The sequence below is a fragment of the Abrus precatorius genome, unplaced genomic scaffold, assembly GCF_003935025.1.
Source record: "Abrus precatorius isolate BTA unplaced genomic scaffold, Abrus_2018 Scaffold4, whole genome shotgun sequence".
NCBI classification, from domain to species: domain Eukaryota; kingdom Viridiplantae; phylum Streptophyta; class Magnoliopsida; order Fabales; family Fabaceae; genus Abrus; species Abrus precatorius.
Genome location: NW_020874384.1, coordinates 20,632,860 through 20,649,205, shown reverse-complemented (window position 1 = coordinate 20,649,205; position 16,346 = coordinate 20,632,860). Strand labels below are relative to the sequence as shown.

General features: G+C 30.4%; 2 protein-coding genes across 5 annotated transcripts; one reads left to right on the top strand and one right to left on the bottom strand.

The window, feature by feature from the left end:
* Positions 1-6,892: 6,892 nt before the first annotated feature.
* On the top strand, positions 6,893-14,948 carry LOC113866402 (1,4-alpha-glucan-branching enzyme 1, chloroplastic/amyloplastic-like). Of its 4 annotated transcripts, none has more exons than XR_003505046.1 (15): positions 6,922-7,254; positions 7,811-7,930; positions 8,423-8,633; positions 9,636-9,705; positions 9,797-10,066; positions 10,710-11,616; positions 11,800-11,916; positions 12,051-12,113; positions 12,297-12,404; positions 13,003-13,104; positions 13,380-13,447; positions 13,602-13,683; positions 13,923-14,002; positions 14,195-14,311; positions 14,440-14,916. XR_003505046.1 is itself a non-coding variant. In XM_027501310.1 (14 exons), the coding sequence occupies exons 1-14, from the start codon at positions 7,189-7,191 to the stop codon at positions 14,668-14,670; spliced, it is 2,532 nt and encodes an 843-aa protein (XP_027357111.1). In that variant the 5' UTR covers positions 6,893-7,188; the 3' UTR covers positions 14,671-14,948. The 4 variants fall into 4 exon arrangements, 2 of the variants coding, with proteins under 2 accessions (XP_027357111.1, XP_027357112.1); XR_003505045.1 differs by having other exon boundaries at positions 6,949-7,254; positions 13,920-14,027; positions 14,440-14,914; XM_027501310.1 differs by lacking the exon at positions 13,923-14,002 and having other exon boundaries at positions 6,893-7,254; positions 14,440-14,948.
* Positions 14,949-15,544: 596 nt separating this feature from the next.
* LOC113866315 lies at positions 15,545-16,346 on the bottom strand. The gene is made up of 2 exons (XM_027501197.1): positions 16,136-16,346; positions 15,545-16,053 (listed from the first exon to the last, which is right to left on the bottom strand). The coding sequence occupies exons 1-2, from the start codon at positions 16,260-16,262 to the stop codon at positions 15,545-15,547; spliced, it is 636 nt and encodes a 211-aa protein (XP_027356998.1). The 5' UTR covers positions 16,263-16,346.

Below are 16,346 nucleotides of genomic sequence, written 5' to 3'. Positions count from 1 at the left end.
GAAGGAACGAAAATCTCGTTTCAGACCATTAAACGGTGGAGCTCCAAATTATCAACCAGTAACTAACATTCGTATTTTCAGGAACTATTTTTTATTATATTAAGCAGTTTTTATTGTTTTTATTTTCATTTTAAAAATAATTAAATAATATACATATAATAAAAAAACTTGCTAATAATTTTATAATTTTGATTATCTCACCGATAAGGCAAAACAAGTTTAATGTCACATTTAAGAAATACTAAATGTCAAAATGAGCATGTATATAAAAACTATAATGTCATAACATAAGCATTTGATTCTTTGAATAGTTTCAAATTTTCATTTTAATCTTTTTGAAATTCATTCAAAGTCTGAAAACAAAAAACAAAGATGGTTTATTTTTAGTATTGGAGTTCAAATAAGGAACAACATTAAAAAACCAAACCCATATTTCAATTTTATAACATATATAATATATCTAAATTGTTGTATAAGTAAAATTCATCATTTTTGTTTAAGATTTATCTCTGATCAGTTATTTAGTTAAATGTTTTACAAGATATAAAAAAATATTGTAAACAAGTTTCAGCAATCATTTAAAGATTAAACATGTTAAAAGCTTCAAATATTAATATATCAACTCCATATTTCAATTTTATCACAATATAATACATTTAAATTATGATATAAAACAAAACTCATCACTTTTTGCTTTAAATTAACTTCTACTCATTTATTTATTTAAATGTTTAAAAAATAAATAAATAAACTGTAAACACATTGTAGCAATTATTTAAAGACTCAAACGTGTTAAAGACTTCAAACATTAATATATAAAATATCAACTTAACATTTCTTATCCTCTAGTTATGATTATTTCATATTTTTAAAAATTATATAATTATCATTTAATTTTCTATTACAAGAAAGTAAAAGATTATGAATTGACTGCATATATCATGTTCATAACAGTATGAATCGAAGCAAGGATAATAATGATGGCAGATCGGTTATTTTAACCATCGAGAAATTTGACTTAATTATATTTTATGCCCGTTTTTCCTGTTCTTTTGTAAAAATAAAACATAAAAAAAAATATCTAATGAGACCTAATTGTGGATAAATATGGGAACCACGCAACTTCTCGCCGATATTTCATGGAATGTAACAACTTAGGACCCACAACTAATATATTAACAATTAGTATACAATGGACTAATATTTTATGGTGGGAATAAAAATAGATAGATAAGAGATTAGGATTAAGTTGAGAAAAACATTTAAATATTTGAGAACGTCATGCGTTCATGGTTCCTTATCTTGTTTCCGGCGTTTTCTTCTATATTTGGCCGGAGCAATTCGTGAGAAGGAGACATGGGCCATTGCTAATATGCCACGTTACCTAAAGCCCTTGAAACGTGTGCCCTCACCAAAATTAGATGATGTGCCAATCCTAATTACGATCAGCTATAGCTAAAATTGAAAAAAGAAACGAAACTAGTTACAGTTTTAAAATCGAAGGGTTCGAATTTTTTTAATAATAAATATAATTTTTATGGATGGAATTTCGAACAATTACTTCGAATCTACACAAATCACAGATGCATGATGATGGTCCTTAGATGCACCCAAAGAGTCAATTTTGTTTGGGGCGTGCAATTCATGTTTATGCCAACGTTCAAGCCTTCCCTACTCTATGGTTTATTCTTTTACGAAAAATATTAATACGAAAAAATCACCTATTTCCAGGAGATGAGATAATCCTGTGCATATAAACTCAGGCGCAGAAGCATTATTGGATAACTTTGATATGCGGTCGCTGAAAAGTTTTTATTATAACGATATGTTTTATTAACCTTTTCCTATGGTGAAACACAAATGAGTAGGAGTGACAAAAGTACATGGCTTTTCTCTTAGCAATAATAATATTTTAAGTTTTTCACGTAGAATCTTAAATACACTATTTGAACAAAAATTAAACGATTATTTTTTTTAACCCAAAATTAAGACATGTTGATGAGGGGGAAAAAAAAAGCGATGGAATGATATTCAAATAGTATATTTTCAACGACTCCTAAACTTTCTACGTTTTTTTTCTCCCCAAAGAAAAAAATCTTTGATTCTGGTTAAGATGGCACTTTTTACAACATATAGAAAATAATAGTGTTAAAAAAAAAATACATCAATAATATTTGTTATCAATAAAAGAAAAATATTAAGATGGGAGTATTCCTACCCTTACATCACCACTATTTAAAAATATGTTTAAATAGCAAAAATAAATAAATATATATATATATATATATATATATATATATATATTTAACAACACATATCAATATATGATAAAGAGTTTGATAATCTTTTATACAGAGAAAAGTATACTCTTTCAAATCTAACCCTACATTGATGACATGTTAAGCTAAAATCTTTAAGTTTTAGTACTTTCTTTAATTATAAGAAATAAAAGAGAAAAAGTGGCAATTATGTTTTAAAATCAGGGCAGAGCATAATTTTGAATGATAATTTATCATATTCACAGACAGTTCATAAAAAAACGTATATCTTATACCTTGTCAAGAATGAGAAGAATCTCGCTGAAACGACACGTAAAATGTCAGTTACAAGGAGAATGATCAAATCCGACAATGGGGGTTCTCTCCCTTTTTTTAATAATTTTATTAAAGTACAACAAGCATTTCTTCCTAAATAATTATGTAGATTATTTTAATATGATTTTAAAACAACTAATAACTCCGTTTGAATAATAAAGATAAAATAGTTTAGAGTATATATATATATATATATAGCAAGTAGGTATTCACATCAAGGAGAAGCTAGTAGCATTTAACTTTGATAGGACAATAACGTGTTTTTTTATATATAAATTAAGTACTTATTACCGTACTTATAAATTTTAAAAAATATTTTATAATATTTTTAAATTAACATGATTGTTTAAATATTTTAAAAATTATATTTTTTTAAGATATATCATTAATCTTATTATCTATTATACATATTTAATATAAAATTAATAATTATAATTATTTCACTATAAAATATTCTTTTAGTCTTCAAGGTTATAGAAATTATCAAAAAACTATTCTACTCCTAAAAGCACATTAGTCAGAAGAAAATTGTAACTTTGAATTAAGTTTAAAAAAATTATATTAAAATTTATTATAAATTTAATTTTAAAATAAAAAATTCAATATAACCCCCTTCACTTCAAACTCTTTATTAATAAAAATAAGTTTTATAAAATTAAAATAACTAAAAAAAATATTTTGAAACCCTCACGTCCAGACAGTCAGTATTACGTATTTGGTTTGAACGGTGATATCGTAAAGGACAAGTTTTGAAGGCTCAGGATAAGTGAATGTGATCAAGCCATGTAAATTGCTAACTCACCGTGGATTTCTACTCCTCACTCTACTTCACTGTATAATGTAGAACAAACTGCGGAGACTGAAAAAAAAAGGTAACAACTTATTTCCTAACAGATTCCCATGAAGAGAAGAGTGAAGAATGACCTGCTTCAACATTTTCCTTTGTTGAGTAATGATGAGTGCTATTCCTTTTTTGTCCCCTCTTGGGAAGGGGGTCATGATATTGTTCAGGCTTAACAATTTTATAACTAAAACAATTTTCTTAAAATTACTATTATCGTACAAAATTATTTTATCATTAAATTCATCGAGAAAAATAATTTTGTCTAATTATAATTAATTGATGAATATAAATACCGCATCAATATTTACATGGTTTTAACTTAATGGACAAAAACAAGTTACTCTCTTTTATAAAATATTAAATACAAATATATTTAAAAGAGTTTAATTTTGCCATTGAAGTGTTAATAACCTCGTCCAAGAGAGATGTTATTGTTGGATAAACTTTTTCTTTTTAGCTTGTTTTTGCTATTGCACGATTAGGGGGCATCGCGATCTCTCTTTATTTTTTTCTTTAATTATTACACACGTGCCCTTTACAAAATTTATACACACATAATTTTTTTATGTCGGAAAACACAATTTCTTTATGTCAAATAGATACGCAAAATTTTTATGTCAGATAAATACGCAATTTTTATGCCTTGCAGCATGTATTTTTTGAAATTTGACACAAACATCACATGAAAGGCTTTAAATATAGTTGGATATAAGGCTTATTATTACAATTTGCAAAAACTCTTGGGAGAACGGTAGTATGTATATTGATAATGATAACGTATCCTCCTAAGAAAAACTCAAATGAAGAATAAACGCTCATAGATTTAATGTACCGCGTCATCTTTAAATATCGTTGCAGTTTTTTTGTTTAAGTCAATAAAAAAAAAACTTGTAAAACATTTGAAAATATATTACTGATGGATTACATACAAAATTAGACTTATAACAATGGAGTCTAACATATAGTATTTTGATTTTAGAAAAATATTATACAACATTTAAATTGTCTTAATAAAAAATAAAAATTTTACGCTTTAATTAAAAAGTTATTAATCCATTATCATAGAGAAAATGAGATTTACTACATAACAACAACACTGTTATAGTATATAATATTTTTAGTAAGATTCTTTGAAATAGAATTGAACAATTAAAAACTTACAATGTGATTCGTATATTGTCAAAACCTTAACAAGAGTAAGATTAGCATCATTACCTTATCTTAAAATAGATCTATCAATAAATTATAGTTTTTTTTTAGAGTTTAACATTATGCACATTACTTTGCTCTATGAATAATAATTTGTCTCAGTTAAAAATTCTGAAATCAAAACTAATTTTAGATGATAAAAAAAATAAAAAATATATATATATATATATGGATAAGCAGCTAACAGATGGTGCGTCGTAAAAATGTAAGAATAAGAAAAATAAATAAACAAAAAGTATTGTACTAAACCGATTAAAAAAACAAAAATAAAAGAAAATTTATCTTGATACCATATTAAAATATAAATAATGAGAGAATAAGTCCTTGAATATTAAACATTTAAAAGAATAAATATTATTTATTTTTTGAACTATATAAATCAAAAGTATATATATAACAAAACTAAGGACTAATTAACAAAAATAAATTATCAATTAACTAATGAAATATATTATTTTTTTAATTAACTATAGTTAATACACAATGGTTAGATGAAAATTATCCAACTCCACTCCTGGTTGTAACTAGAGTAGTTACTTACAAACGATTAAGACTTTTTACTTTCAACTTAAAATGATGTTTACCTTTTTTTAATAACTATTTACAATGAATAGTAATAATAGTTAGTTGTGAGTAGGAGTGAGCTGAACTTATCATGATTCTAACTATTCAACTATATTTATTTATTAATTTTTTACTTTACAAACTTGATATTAATAGTATGTATTTAGATCATTATAATTTAATTTACTACATTTATTAAATTTTATATTTTAAAAATTATATTTTTTAAAAATAATAATATTTTTAATAATATATATTTTTTACAATACAATTTTTATTTTCAACCTTAAATAATATTCATGTTGATAAAAAATAATTTTTATATTTGTTTTACTTTTAACATGTAAATTTCATTTAATATCAAATTTATAAAAAATATTAAAAATTTAAAATAAAAATTATAAATAAATTAATAAGTCAAGCTTAAATATTAAAATTATTAATTAAATTAAACTTAATATTTAAATGTAACTTGTTTAAATAAATGAGTTAAATATATATTTTTTAATAATGTACTTTAATATTCAACTCTACTTTTCTTATTTATACCTAAAATTATAAAGTATAAAATATTAAATTTTTAACACAAGATAAAAAGTTAGATGTAATAATTTTTTATTAAAAATATAATATTTAATAATATTAATATTTTTTATATAATTTTGATAAAAAATTATATAAAATTTTATATCTTGTGTGATATTATATATTAAAAAATTGACAAAATATTTATATTTAATTAAATGCTAACGCATTAACAAAATTAATATTGAAAATTATTTTGAGAACAAATTTTATTAATGTAATTTTATTTATAAAAAAATATATAAATATTAAAATTTATTAAAGGTTGAATTAAAATATTTTATTGAGTATATTAAGTTTGAATTTTGAATAAATTTAATAATATCATGTAATTTATATAATTAAATAAATAATATGGTGAGATAAGATTTAATTATTATTATTATTGTTTTACAAATAAATAAATAAATATTAAATTTATAATTACATGTTTTATATATTTTATTTAAAATTTCATATGTATGATTAATACATTAATTTTATACTATTAAAAGTTAAATTAGTTAAATTTAATATTTGTAAAAAAATATTAAATAAAAATAAGTTACGGATAGAATAATTTAATATCCGTTCCATTATTAATTTATATTATAATATAAAAATTGAATCCAGCCTATCAAAGTTTAATAATTAATATCATTTAGGAAGCTTACAAGAAGAAGTACTTTAACTTTAATTTTCAAAAGTTGTCACTAAAGCGGAAACCAGTGACATTGTCGGAAAAGCTCATGTGAGGAAAATCTTACTGAAAATTTAAAATTGGGTCAAAAAATGAGGAGGATGAGCAAGATAAAGAAAAGACGTCAATCAAAATAATGTAACTATAAAAAAACATAAACAAAAAGTTAACGAAATTAACATAATTAACAAAATAAACTTATTTGGTTCAAGTTGAAAGGTTAGATGAACAAAAAAAAAAAGGAAAGTAATAATTTTATCTATTTTTAATTTTTATGAAACTAAAAATAATATATTTTTTCATAAACACATACTAATAATTATTTTCTTGACGAACATAATTACATGTTTAATATCTCAGTTTAATTATTTTGAAATACTGCCAGCAGAAAAAGACGATTATTTTCTGGACGAACATAATTACATGTTTAATATCGCAGTTTAATTAAACAGATGGAAATTCTTGCGCCGTTGCTTGCTTCTTCACGTGGGGAAGGATATACTTTACTTTGCTCTGTTTCTTCTTTGTAATCTAGCAATGAAAAGACGGTTAGGGTTAATAATTCATGCCAAAATGGGTCCCTGATTCACCACATTGCCATATAAATAACGTCTCTGCACTTCAATACTCTTCTGTTCATGTCCATGGACATTGCTTAAAGCTGAAGTTGAATTTGGCGACCTTGATCGAAGCTTTGTTTGAACTTCGGGGAGATGATAACCTGTTTGAGCCTCTATCCTCTTGTTTCTGCCTCTTCAAGCATTAGCTGTACCACTCACGTAATTCACTACTTTCAACTTTTGACTTTGATTTATTGTTTCTTTTCGTTTCTCCTCTCTACAAATCTTATGCCGTTTTTGCGGCACTGATTATGATTTGATGCTAATCAGCATTTGGTTCCTTTTGAGAAAAACCTTAACCCTCGATTTATTACGGTTGTTTCTAGAATAACTAGCTCGAGAAATCACTAGCCAGACAGATCTATTATGTAGTGATCAGTGAGTGAATCGCTTATAGTGTAGTTCATTTTTTTTAATATTTATACTAGGACGTTCTGAACTGAATTATAATTACCAGAAACACTGGTCCTGTTTATCAAAATCCAATGTAACTGAAAACGTGTTCTTATTCAAAACTCTGGTGAGAGTAAGGTTAAACTCAAATATTGGTGCTCATAATTTAGATCTTTACTACCACCGGTTGCTTTTGCTCTTGGTCCATAATCTCTCTTTTAATGATTCTATTTGAACTGCAGTGATCTAGGCTATCAGCCTGTTGCTAGTTATGTGAATTGTTTTCATCGGCACTGCATTATAATTTTCCTTTTTTTGGTAGACCTTGAGAAATAAGCAGCATCTTGCAAAGCAAAAGTCAGTAGATCTAGCTCTTGGCTATCGGAATCCACATGGATACAATGGGTTCAGTTTCGGGTCAAGAAGATCAATACACAAGAGGGTATATTCTTTTTATCTACGTTTGATGTCTGTTGTTTAATACTTGAGTCAACATTTCTTGAGAAACTTCAATGCAAATATGCTGTCCTAACTGATATACAGTGTTGTTTGGAGGGCATGCATTTAAGATTGGTTTATGGCTTCTCTGTCGGAATTAATTTTCTTTTACAATATAGTTCAGTCTTCAGTGTATTTGGCTCTGGGGTGGGCAGTTCCTAAATGTGATCATGGAGCCCATTATCTTGTTTAGGTGAGTCATCTTCATTAAAGTTTAAGCATGAACTATATTCAAGGTAACAACTGGAAAATTCACTGTGTATCATAGTGTGTTAAACTTTGCTCATTTTTCTACTTGTATCTTCCCACTTAGTAATGAATGATCAAAATGAATTGATGAAAATAACATGAAACATTTTGGACTATAGTCTGTTAATTGCATATGCAAATGTGCTGCATGTGGATAAGTGGTTTCAGTGTGTTTTCCTCCAATCAGGTGCACTCTCATTTCAAGGGCATAGCTGTTATGACAGATGACAAGTCAACAATGTCATCCACTGAGGAAGATTTAGAAAACATTGGCATCTTGCACATTGATCCAGCCCTAGAGCCGTATAAAGATCACTTCAAATATAGACTCAAGAGATATGTGGATCAAAAAAAGCTTATTGAAGAACACGAAGGAGGTCTTGAGGAATTTGCACGAGGTGATTATGATTCTTGGCAATGTTTCACATCTTTATTTTCTTTTCTATAAATTTATACATACAATTAGATAACTGGTTAGATTTTGTGCATAAAGTACAAATTATATGTCCATGATTAAGTTGGGATCTTACTCAACTCATACTTAGTGGTGAGTGTCTGTTATGACTTATGAACCCTGGAGAGAGAATTGAGAATTTGATAAAAACAAAGGAAATGAACTATTTTATATTTCTCCTCAAAGGGTTTTCCCCTTTGCAAAGGGAAACCTCTTTCATAGCAAAGGGAAACCTCTTTCATACAAACTTTCGAATTATCTGCATGAATCCTTCCATCCTTTTTCTCCAAATTTATCTAATTGATATCCTCCTTAACAAACTAATTGCTTGAACAGTCCCTAACCACTTTTTCCTTCTGTCCTACCAGTGTCAGTGGTAGATAAGTCATAGTAAATTGTCTGGCATGCACAAGTAAACCTACACCAGTATAAATATGTTTGAACACAATCAATTAGTTATGTTGCAGATACCTCTTTTTTGTGTTGTACCCATGCCAGACACTTCACAGATAATTCAAATAATCCTAGTTACATTATATAATTTTATACTTTTTCTTTCAAGTTTTATACCAAAACAGATGGGAATATCAAAATCACTAGATAAACTACAGCATTGTATTATGTCTAAAGTGACTTATCTCACTTTTTTTAAAACATTGATTCTTTTTCGATTGAAGCCTTGTTTTTAACTGTAAAAGACAAACAATTTAAGTCTTGTGTTTTATGTTAATTTTTACTAATTTTATATGTTGTATTACAGACTCGGTCATTTCTTGTGCTTTTTTAAATTATTGTGTCCCCATGTCCATGTCATATCTTATCCATGCCTTGTGTCATATACCTGCTTCAACTGGATTGATTTCCAATAAATGCATCACTAATTTGTTAGATTTATTCTAGTGACATCTTTAAAGATTGTTTTCTTTTCTTTCCCTTTCTCTCTTAGGTTATTTGAAATTTGGATTTAACAGAGAAGAAGGTGGCATTGTGTACCGTGAGTGGGCACCTGCTGCTCAGTAAGTTATTTTGATGACATGGATTTGTCAACTTTGTTTGTCATCGTTTTATTTTGTTTTCTTTTCAGATTTTATATTTCTTTCCATGCAGGGAAGCACAAATTATTGGGGACTTTAATGAATGGGATGGTTCCAACCACTGGATGGAAAAAAATCAGTTTGGTGTTTGGAGTATTAGGATCCCTGATGTTGATGGAAATCCGGCTATACCTCACAATTCAAGAGTGAAGTTTAGATTCAAACACGGGGATGGAGTTTGGGTTGATCGCATCCCTGCTTGGATCAAATTTGCCACTGTTGATCCTGCCAAATTTGCGGCACCATATGATGGTGTCTACTGGGATCCACCACTTTCTGAGAGGTTTATATTCATCTGAAACATTGCACCTATTGAATATTAACTGAATTTAAAACAATGGGAATAATTTCTTATAATTTCGGACATTCAAAATTTTTTATATCTTTTAATTGAATTACAATTAATTGTAAAGTTTGGGTCAAAATGTGCACAACTATTTCAGTTGCATTATAAATGAATTCTCACAATATTAACTTTTGATGACGCGAAATATGATTTATTATAAAATGAATTTAATTTGTTTGTCAATGAATACTACCAAAATCCTATCAAATGTCATTATTTGAAATTGTCACTTCAAATCATGATTGGTGAATGAATGAATAATGATTTCAAATTTGTGTTATGAATATGATAAAAGTCCATGTACCAATGAAAGGAGGTCCAAGTATTTTATATTCCACAAAGATTGGCATGTTTTATTCCTTCTTTTTGTCTGGTCATTAGAATAACAAAAAAACTTGTTGTTTGGGGTTTAGTTTGCAAGAGAAAGAGGAAACTGTCGATTGGGTTGTATATTCAGTTGTAAAATGATCTTACCATTCTTTAATCTATTTGGTAATCTATGTTTTCCTCACACTTAACTCATGATTTAGTTCAGATAAGTTATGTCAATTGTTTGTTCACCCTCGTTTTGGTTCCCCAGGTATCAGTTTAAATATCCTCGTCCACCAAAGCCAAAGGCCCCCCGGATATACGAGGCTCATGTGGGAATGAGCAGCTCTGAACCCTGCATAAACTCTTACAGGGAATTTGCAGATGATATTTTGCCCCGTATTCGGGAAAATAACTATAATACAGTCCAGCTGATGGCTGTGATGGAGCATTCCTATTATGCATCATTTGGATATCATGTAACAAATTTTTTTGCTGTGAGCAGTAGATCTGGAACCCCTGAAGATCTTAAATATCTGATAGATAAGGCCCATAGCCTAGGGTTGCAGGTTTTGATGGATGTTGTCCACAGTCATGCTAGTAATAATGTTACCGATGGACTCAATGGCTTTGATGTTGGCCAAAGTTCACAAGACTCTTACTTCCATTCTGGAGATAGAGGCTATCATAAATTGTGGGATAGTAGACTCTTTAACTATGCTAACTGGGAGGTTCTTCGCTTCCTTTTATCAAATTTAAGGTGGTGGCTTGAGGAGTTTAAATTTGATGGATTCCGATTTGATGGAGTAACATCAATGCTGTATCATCACCATGGAATCAACATTACATTTACAGGGGATTATAATGAATATTTTAGTGAAGTAACAGATGTAGATGCTGTTGTCTATCTGATGATGGCTAATTGTCTGATCCATAGTATTTTGCCAGATGCAACTGTCATTGCAGAAGATGTTTCTGGCATGCCTGGACTTGGTCAAGCAGTCTCTGATGGTGGAGTTGGTTTTGACTATCGTCTAGCCATGGCTATCCCTGATAAGTGGATTGATCACTTGAAGAACAAGAATGACTATGACTGGTCAATGAAGGAAATCTCTTGGAGTTTGACAAATAGGAGATACACTGAGAAATGTGTTTCCTATGCTGAAAGTCATGACCAGGTATGAGCTTTGCTGCTGTATTTTTTATGTTACCTGTGATGAAAATACTACAAGAATTTAGGCTGAGTTAAATTTGTGAACAGAAAAATGATGGAAACTAGAGGGGGCAGATAATCAAGAGTTTTTCTTCATTTTTTTTTAATGGGAGCACTATTAGTGTTTTATAGTTTTTGCCTTGGGCAGGCCATTGTTGGGGACAAGACTATTGCATTTTTGCTAATGGATGAAGAAATGTATTCTGGCATGTCATGCTTGTCTGATGCTTCTCCAACTGTTGAGCGAGGGATTGCTCTTCACAAGGTTGTTTGTCTGATCATAAAGAGTGATGCACTACTTCATTCATATAGAAATTGGATTGCAAAGCTGCTAATGCAACACATAATTATTGTTGCTTTATAATTTCCTTGGAGTCATTGTTATTTAATCTTTGGCAGATGATACACTTTATAACCATGGCATTAGGTGGAGAGGGATACCTTAATTTCATGGGCAATGAGGTATGCATACAGTTCCATTCTTCTACCTGCAGAACTGCTACTCAATGCTGTTGATTGGTGCAACTGACCATTATGTTTCTATTGAGTAAAATGAAAATTATTTACAAGCATTCCACTCTCATTGCTATAGTCGTATATCATGCATTACCATTTATTAAGTTATATTCATGAGGCCATTTGTAGTTTGGCCATCCGGAGTGGATTGATTTCCCAAGAGAAGGCAATGGATGGAGTTATGAGAAGTGTAGGCGTCAATGGAATCTGGTGGATACAGATCACTTGAGATACAAGGTAGCGTGGTTATTTATATGCTTGTTTTGGTGGTATTTTTTCGTTAAGAGGTGGGGGTTATAGATCCCATATGTATTCACTTAAGGCATAACATCGACAACATCTCTTCTGTTGCTTCATTTCTCAGTTGACTTGGGTGATGTTATGCCTCTATAGATCAAGCTGTATTTTTTCAACATTGATCACATTTGAATCTGACTGTGTATAATAAACCAATTATTCAAATTATAAAACCTAATTCCTCGTTGAATTGGGTTTAAACAATTCAAGTAAATATGTATCTTACTACAAGAATTTTCTTGTTTACATTTTTTTCATACATGGGTTCAATATAGACAATACAAAATGGGGTAAACAGATGCATTTAATTTGGCTTCAAATTCTCATACTTTGGAAATTCATATATTAAAATTTGTTGTTAAGATTGGAATATCTCCATTTAGCTGTGTTAGGATTATATCCTAAGGCTTATGTGCAGTCATTTTCAGATCTTTTCTTTTTTCCCCTTCTGCAAAACTCTGTTTCTTCTCTTTTCTTCTAGCAGTTTGTTGCTTGTCTTTGAGAATATATGTTAGTTTTATGTCTGGAACTTGTGCAGTTCATGAATGCATTTGACAGAGCCATGAACTTGCTTGATGATAAATTTCCATTCCTTGCATCAACCAAACAGATCGTGAGCAGCACAGATGATGAAGACAAGGTGAATATGCTGCCAAATTATTGTACTATACTCATTCATAATCTGACGTTTTATGTCACTTGCCAGTCAATTAGGAGATTGTATTATATTAAGACTGATTAAAATAAAACTGCTTTGAAGAAATATTACATAGGTGTTGCGAACATAATGAAGGTGTTTCTCAAACTTGAGTTATTTGAGAAAATAAAACCATTAACAAGCCATTGTTTACTCCTAATTTCATGTGTAACTCATTGCTGTTATAATTAACTGCCTAATGCTTTCTTCTTTTATAGGTTATAGTCTTTGAGCGTGGAGATCTGATATTTGTGTTCAATTTTCATCCTGAGAACACATATGAAGGGTATGCAATTTGTGTTCAATTTTCATTTGTGTTTTAGGGTTTTTAACTTTGCCAGTTTGTGTATCTGGTATTATGTATGGTAAATTTTCTATAAATGTTAGTATAGTAGTAATTTTTAACCACAAATGATTTGGTTGAAACATTGAACATACAGGTATAAAGTTGGGTGTGACTTGCCTGGGAAATACAAAGTTGCACTCGATAGCGATGCCTGGGAATTTGGAGGACATGGAAGAGTAAGGAGCCTTAATCTCTCTGATGTTGGACATTAGTATAATCACGGAGAAACTATGTTCAGACCAAAGGGGCCCAGCCTGTCCTCCCTAACATTGTTTTGAAATTGCAACAGCTTCCCTTAAGTTATTATAATTTTTTGAAATAAATATAAATCACTAAATTTTGTTTTACCTTAAAATTTTGTATATGCTCGAGTCTAATGATTTATTATGTGCCAAATGGCACTTATGAGCAGCAGCAGTGAGATTGGGAAACAACTAGGGAAAAAAAATGGAACTACATGCAAAGAAATCATATAAACTTTTATGATTTTCCCCTGTAAGTGGTAGTGAAGAACAAAATGGCGGTGAGAAGTGAAGGGAAAAATGGAATGGGAGAGACAGTTGGTTCATGACTCTGATTTTTAGAGTTCAACCAAGTCGCTCTTATTCTATGGTTCATGAATCTGATTTTTTGAGTTCAACTCTGATTTTCTTCTTCAGCTAATGTTTTATCATCTTCCACTCCTAGGTGGGGCACGATGTAGACCACTTCACATCCCCAGAAGGCATCCCGGGAATTCCTGAAACAAATTTTAACAATCGCCCCAATTCCTTCAAGGTCCTCTCCCCTTCCCGCACTTGTGTGGTATGTTTATCTGGTGCATTACTTTATTTTATTATTAAATACATTTGTGCTGCAAAGTTAGCTTTCCATTTGATTTGTTCTTCCCTACAACAATGTGAATTGCTAATTTAATTTGAAATTTTCCAAAGGCATATTGTAGAGTGGAAGAAAGCCAAGAAGACAGTAATAAAAATTTGGTTGGGGTGACAGAGACTTCTGCTTCAGCAGATGTTGCGGATGAATTGACTTCTGTTGGAACTGAAGATAGCACTGTTGATGGGGTGAAAAAGACATCAGCTGCTGCAAAGGCTGATGTTGGAAAAACTTCCGATGAATTGGCTTCTTTACCATACATAAAACCAGATACACAAACTGGATAAAGTGGAAGAGATCACCGCTGCAGCAGATGTTCAAGACAAACCAGAAGATGCAGACAACTGAGAATCTTTTTCCTTTGTGAATACTAGTCTTTTACGTTGATATTGTCTGGGATTCAAGTAGATGTGGTAAGCAGGTAGGTTTTTGGATATTCCTGAAGGAAATTCGATGTAAATTTTGGTAACGTTTTGTCTGTCAATCCATCATGTATATTTCTACCGCTCGTGTGTGTAATATAACCTTTAATCATATCTTCATGTGAATTCCCTTACCTCTCCCTTTCCAAAAAAACAAAAAAAACGGAATTAAAAGTTCAAATGCACCCGGCTGTGAACCACTGCCCTTAGGCGCTGATGATAGTAGAATCCGAAAGAAAAATTATTCTTTCATTTGAGACAGCAGGGTAACCGAAATTTATCTTAGTAGGGCCTAAACAGCTCTCTATATTGGTAGCCCTGCGGGGAAATTTCAACAAAAAAAGGGAAAAAGCTTCAACGGTTCTTGGATCTGAAACTCCTTGTTTACAGTTATGATTTACGACTCAGAAATCGTCTTTAGTAAAATTCATATTTAATTAAAGTGATTCATTAATCCCAGTAAATAAAAAAAAATGTAATTTGCAAATTGTTAAATAAATATAATGATCAAATCAAATCCACCTGGCGAAAAATTTATCTATCAAGTAATAAATTTACATACTTCCGCATGTGGATTAAAAAGAAGACAATCTCAAATAAACCCCACCGGTTCATTCCATAGGTAAGTAAAATTATCAAATTATAATAAAAACAGAGAACAAGATTCAACCCAAACATGTAATTAAATCATGTTCTCAATAAAAAAAAGTAAAAAAAAATAAATCACTTTCTACCTTTTTCATATCCTTCCTACTCTTCTTGCTCCCACCTTCTTCTCCCCAGCCATGATAGATTTCTCAAACTTGGTAGCAAGAGGAGGTTTATTATTTTCCTTGGTCCTGCTTCTGAGCATGTACCTTGGAGTTTCACTCACCTCCGCAGAGTAAGCCGCAGAAACAGATTTCCTCAAACTTCCAAGTTTTCTTGAACTACCCTTCTTTCCCGATTCCATCGTAACCCCAAGAGCATGAACAGATTTACCCTTACTTTCATCCCCCACCGTCACTCCCTTCTTCCTCTTTAGCCTCTCGTTCCTTCTCGCAGAGTACTCTTCATAAAACCTCCCTCTCTCAAAGAGAGCACTAGGGTTCACCCCACAAGAATTGGCGCCGGCCAGATCCTCTGAATCAGCGTTGCCAAACTCGTCGCGAACCATCTTCGCCAGAGCCCGTAACTCCCACGAAATCGTGCGGTATTCGGGTCGCATATCCGGGGAGCGAATTGGTTTTTGAGATTTTGTCAAAGAACCTGCATCAAAGAAAAGGATAAATAGAAAGAAAGAGAAAAAATTGAAGCACAGAAGAAGAAGAAGAAGAAGAAGAAGAAGAACCTGGTGGAGTTTGAAGAGAGGTAGTGTTTGAGGAATGAAAAGAGTGACGCGGTCGAAGACGCATTGGCGATCTAGGAAGTGGAGGCTTGCAAATGGATTTCATGGTTGATGCTGCTGCGTAGTACATGATTATTGACTGAGACAAAGATGCAAATGTAGTATGACACAACAATGGCAAGTGCAAATGATGTCTGTCTTTTACTCACTGTGG

Bases quoted from the DNA above. Each gene is read 5' to 3' on its own strand.
- LOC113866402 (XM_027501310.1), top strand. From the start codon at position 7,189: ATGATAACCTGTTTGAGCCTCTATCCTCTTGTTTCTGCCTCTTCAAGC. The intron at 8,634-9,635 runs GTGATTATGATT...TTTCTCTCTTAG, and splicing joins TCTTGAGGAATTTGCACGAG to GTTATTTGAAATTTGGATTT. The intron at 13,448-13,601 runs GTATGCAATTTG...TTGAACATACAG, and splicing joins CCTGAGAACACATATGAAGG to GTATAAAGTTGGGTGTGACT.
- LOC113866315 (XM_027501197.1), bottom strand. From the start codon at position 16,262: ATGTACTACGCAGCAGCATCAACCATGAAATCCATTTGCAAGCCTCCA. The intron at 16,054-16,135 runs GTTCTTCTTCTT...TCTTTGATGCAG, and splicing joins CTCTCTTCAAACTCCACCAG to GTTCTTTGACAAAATCTCAA.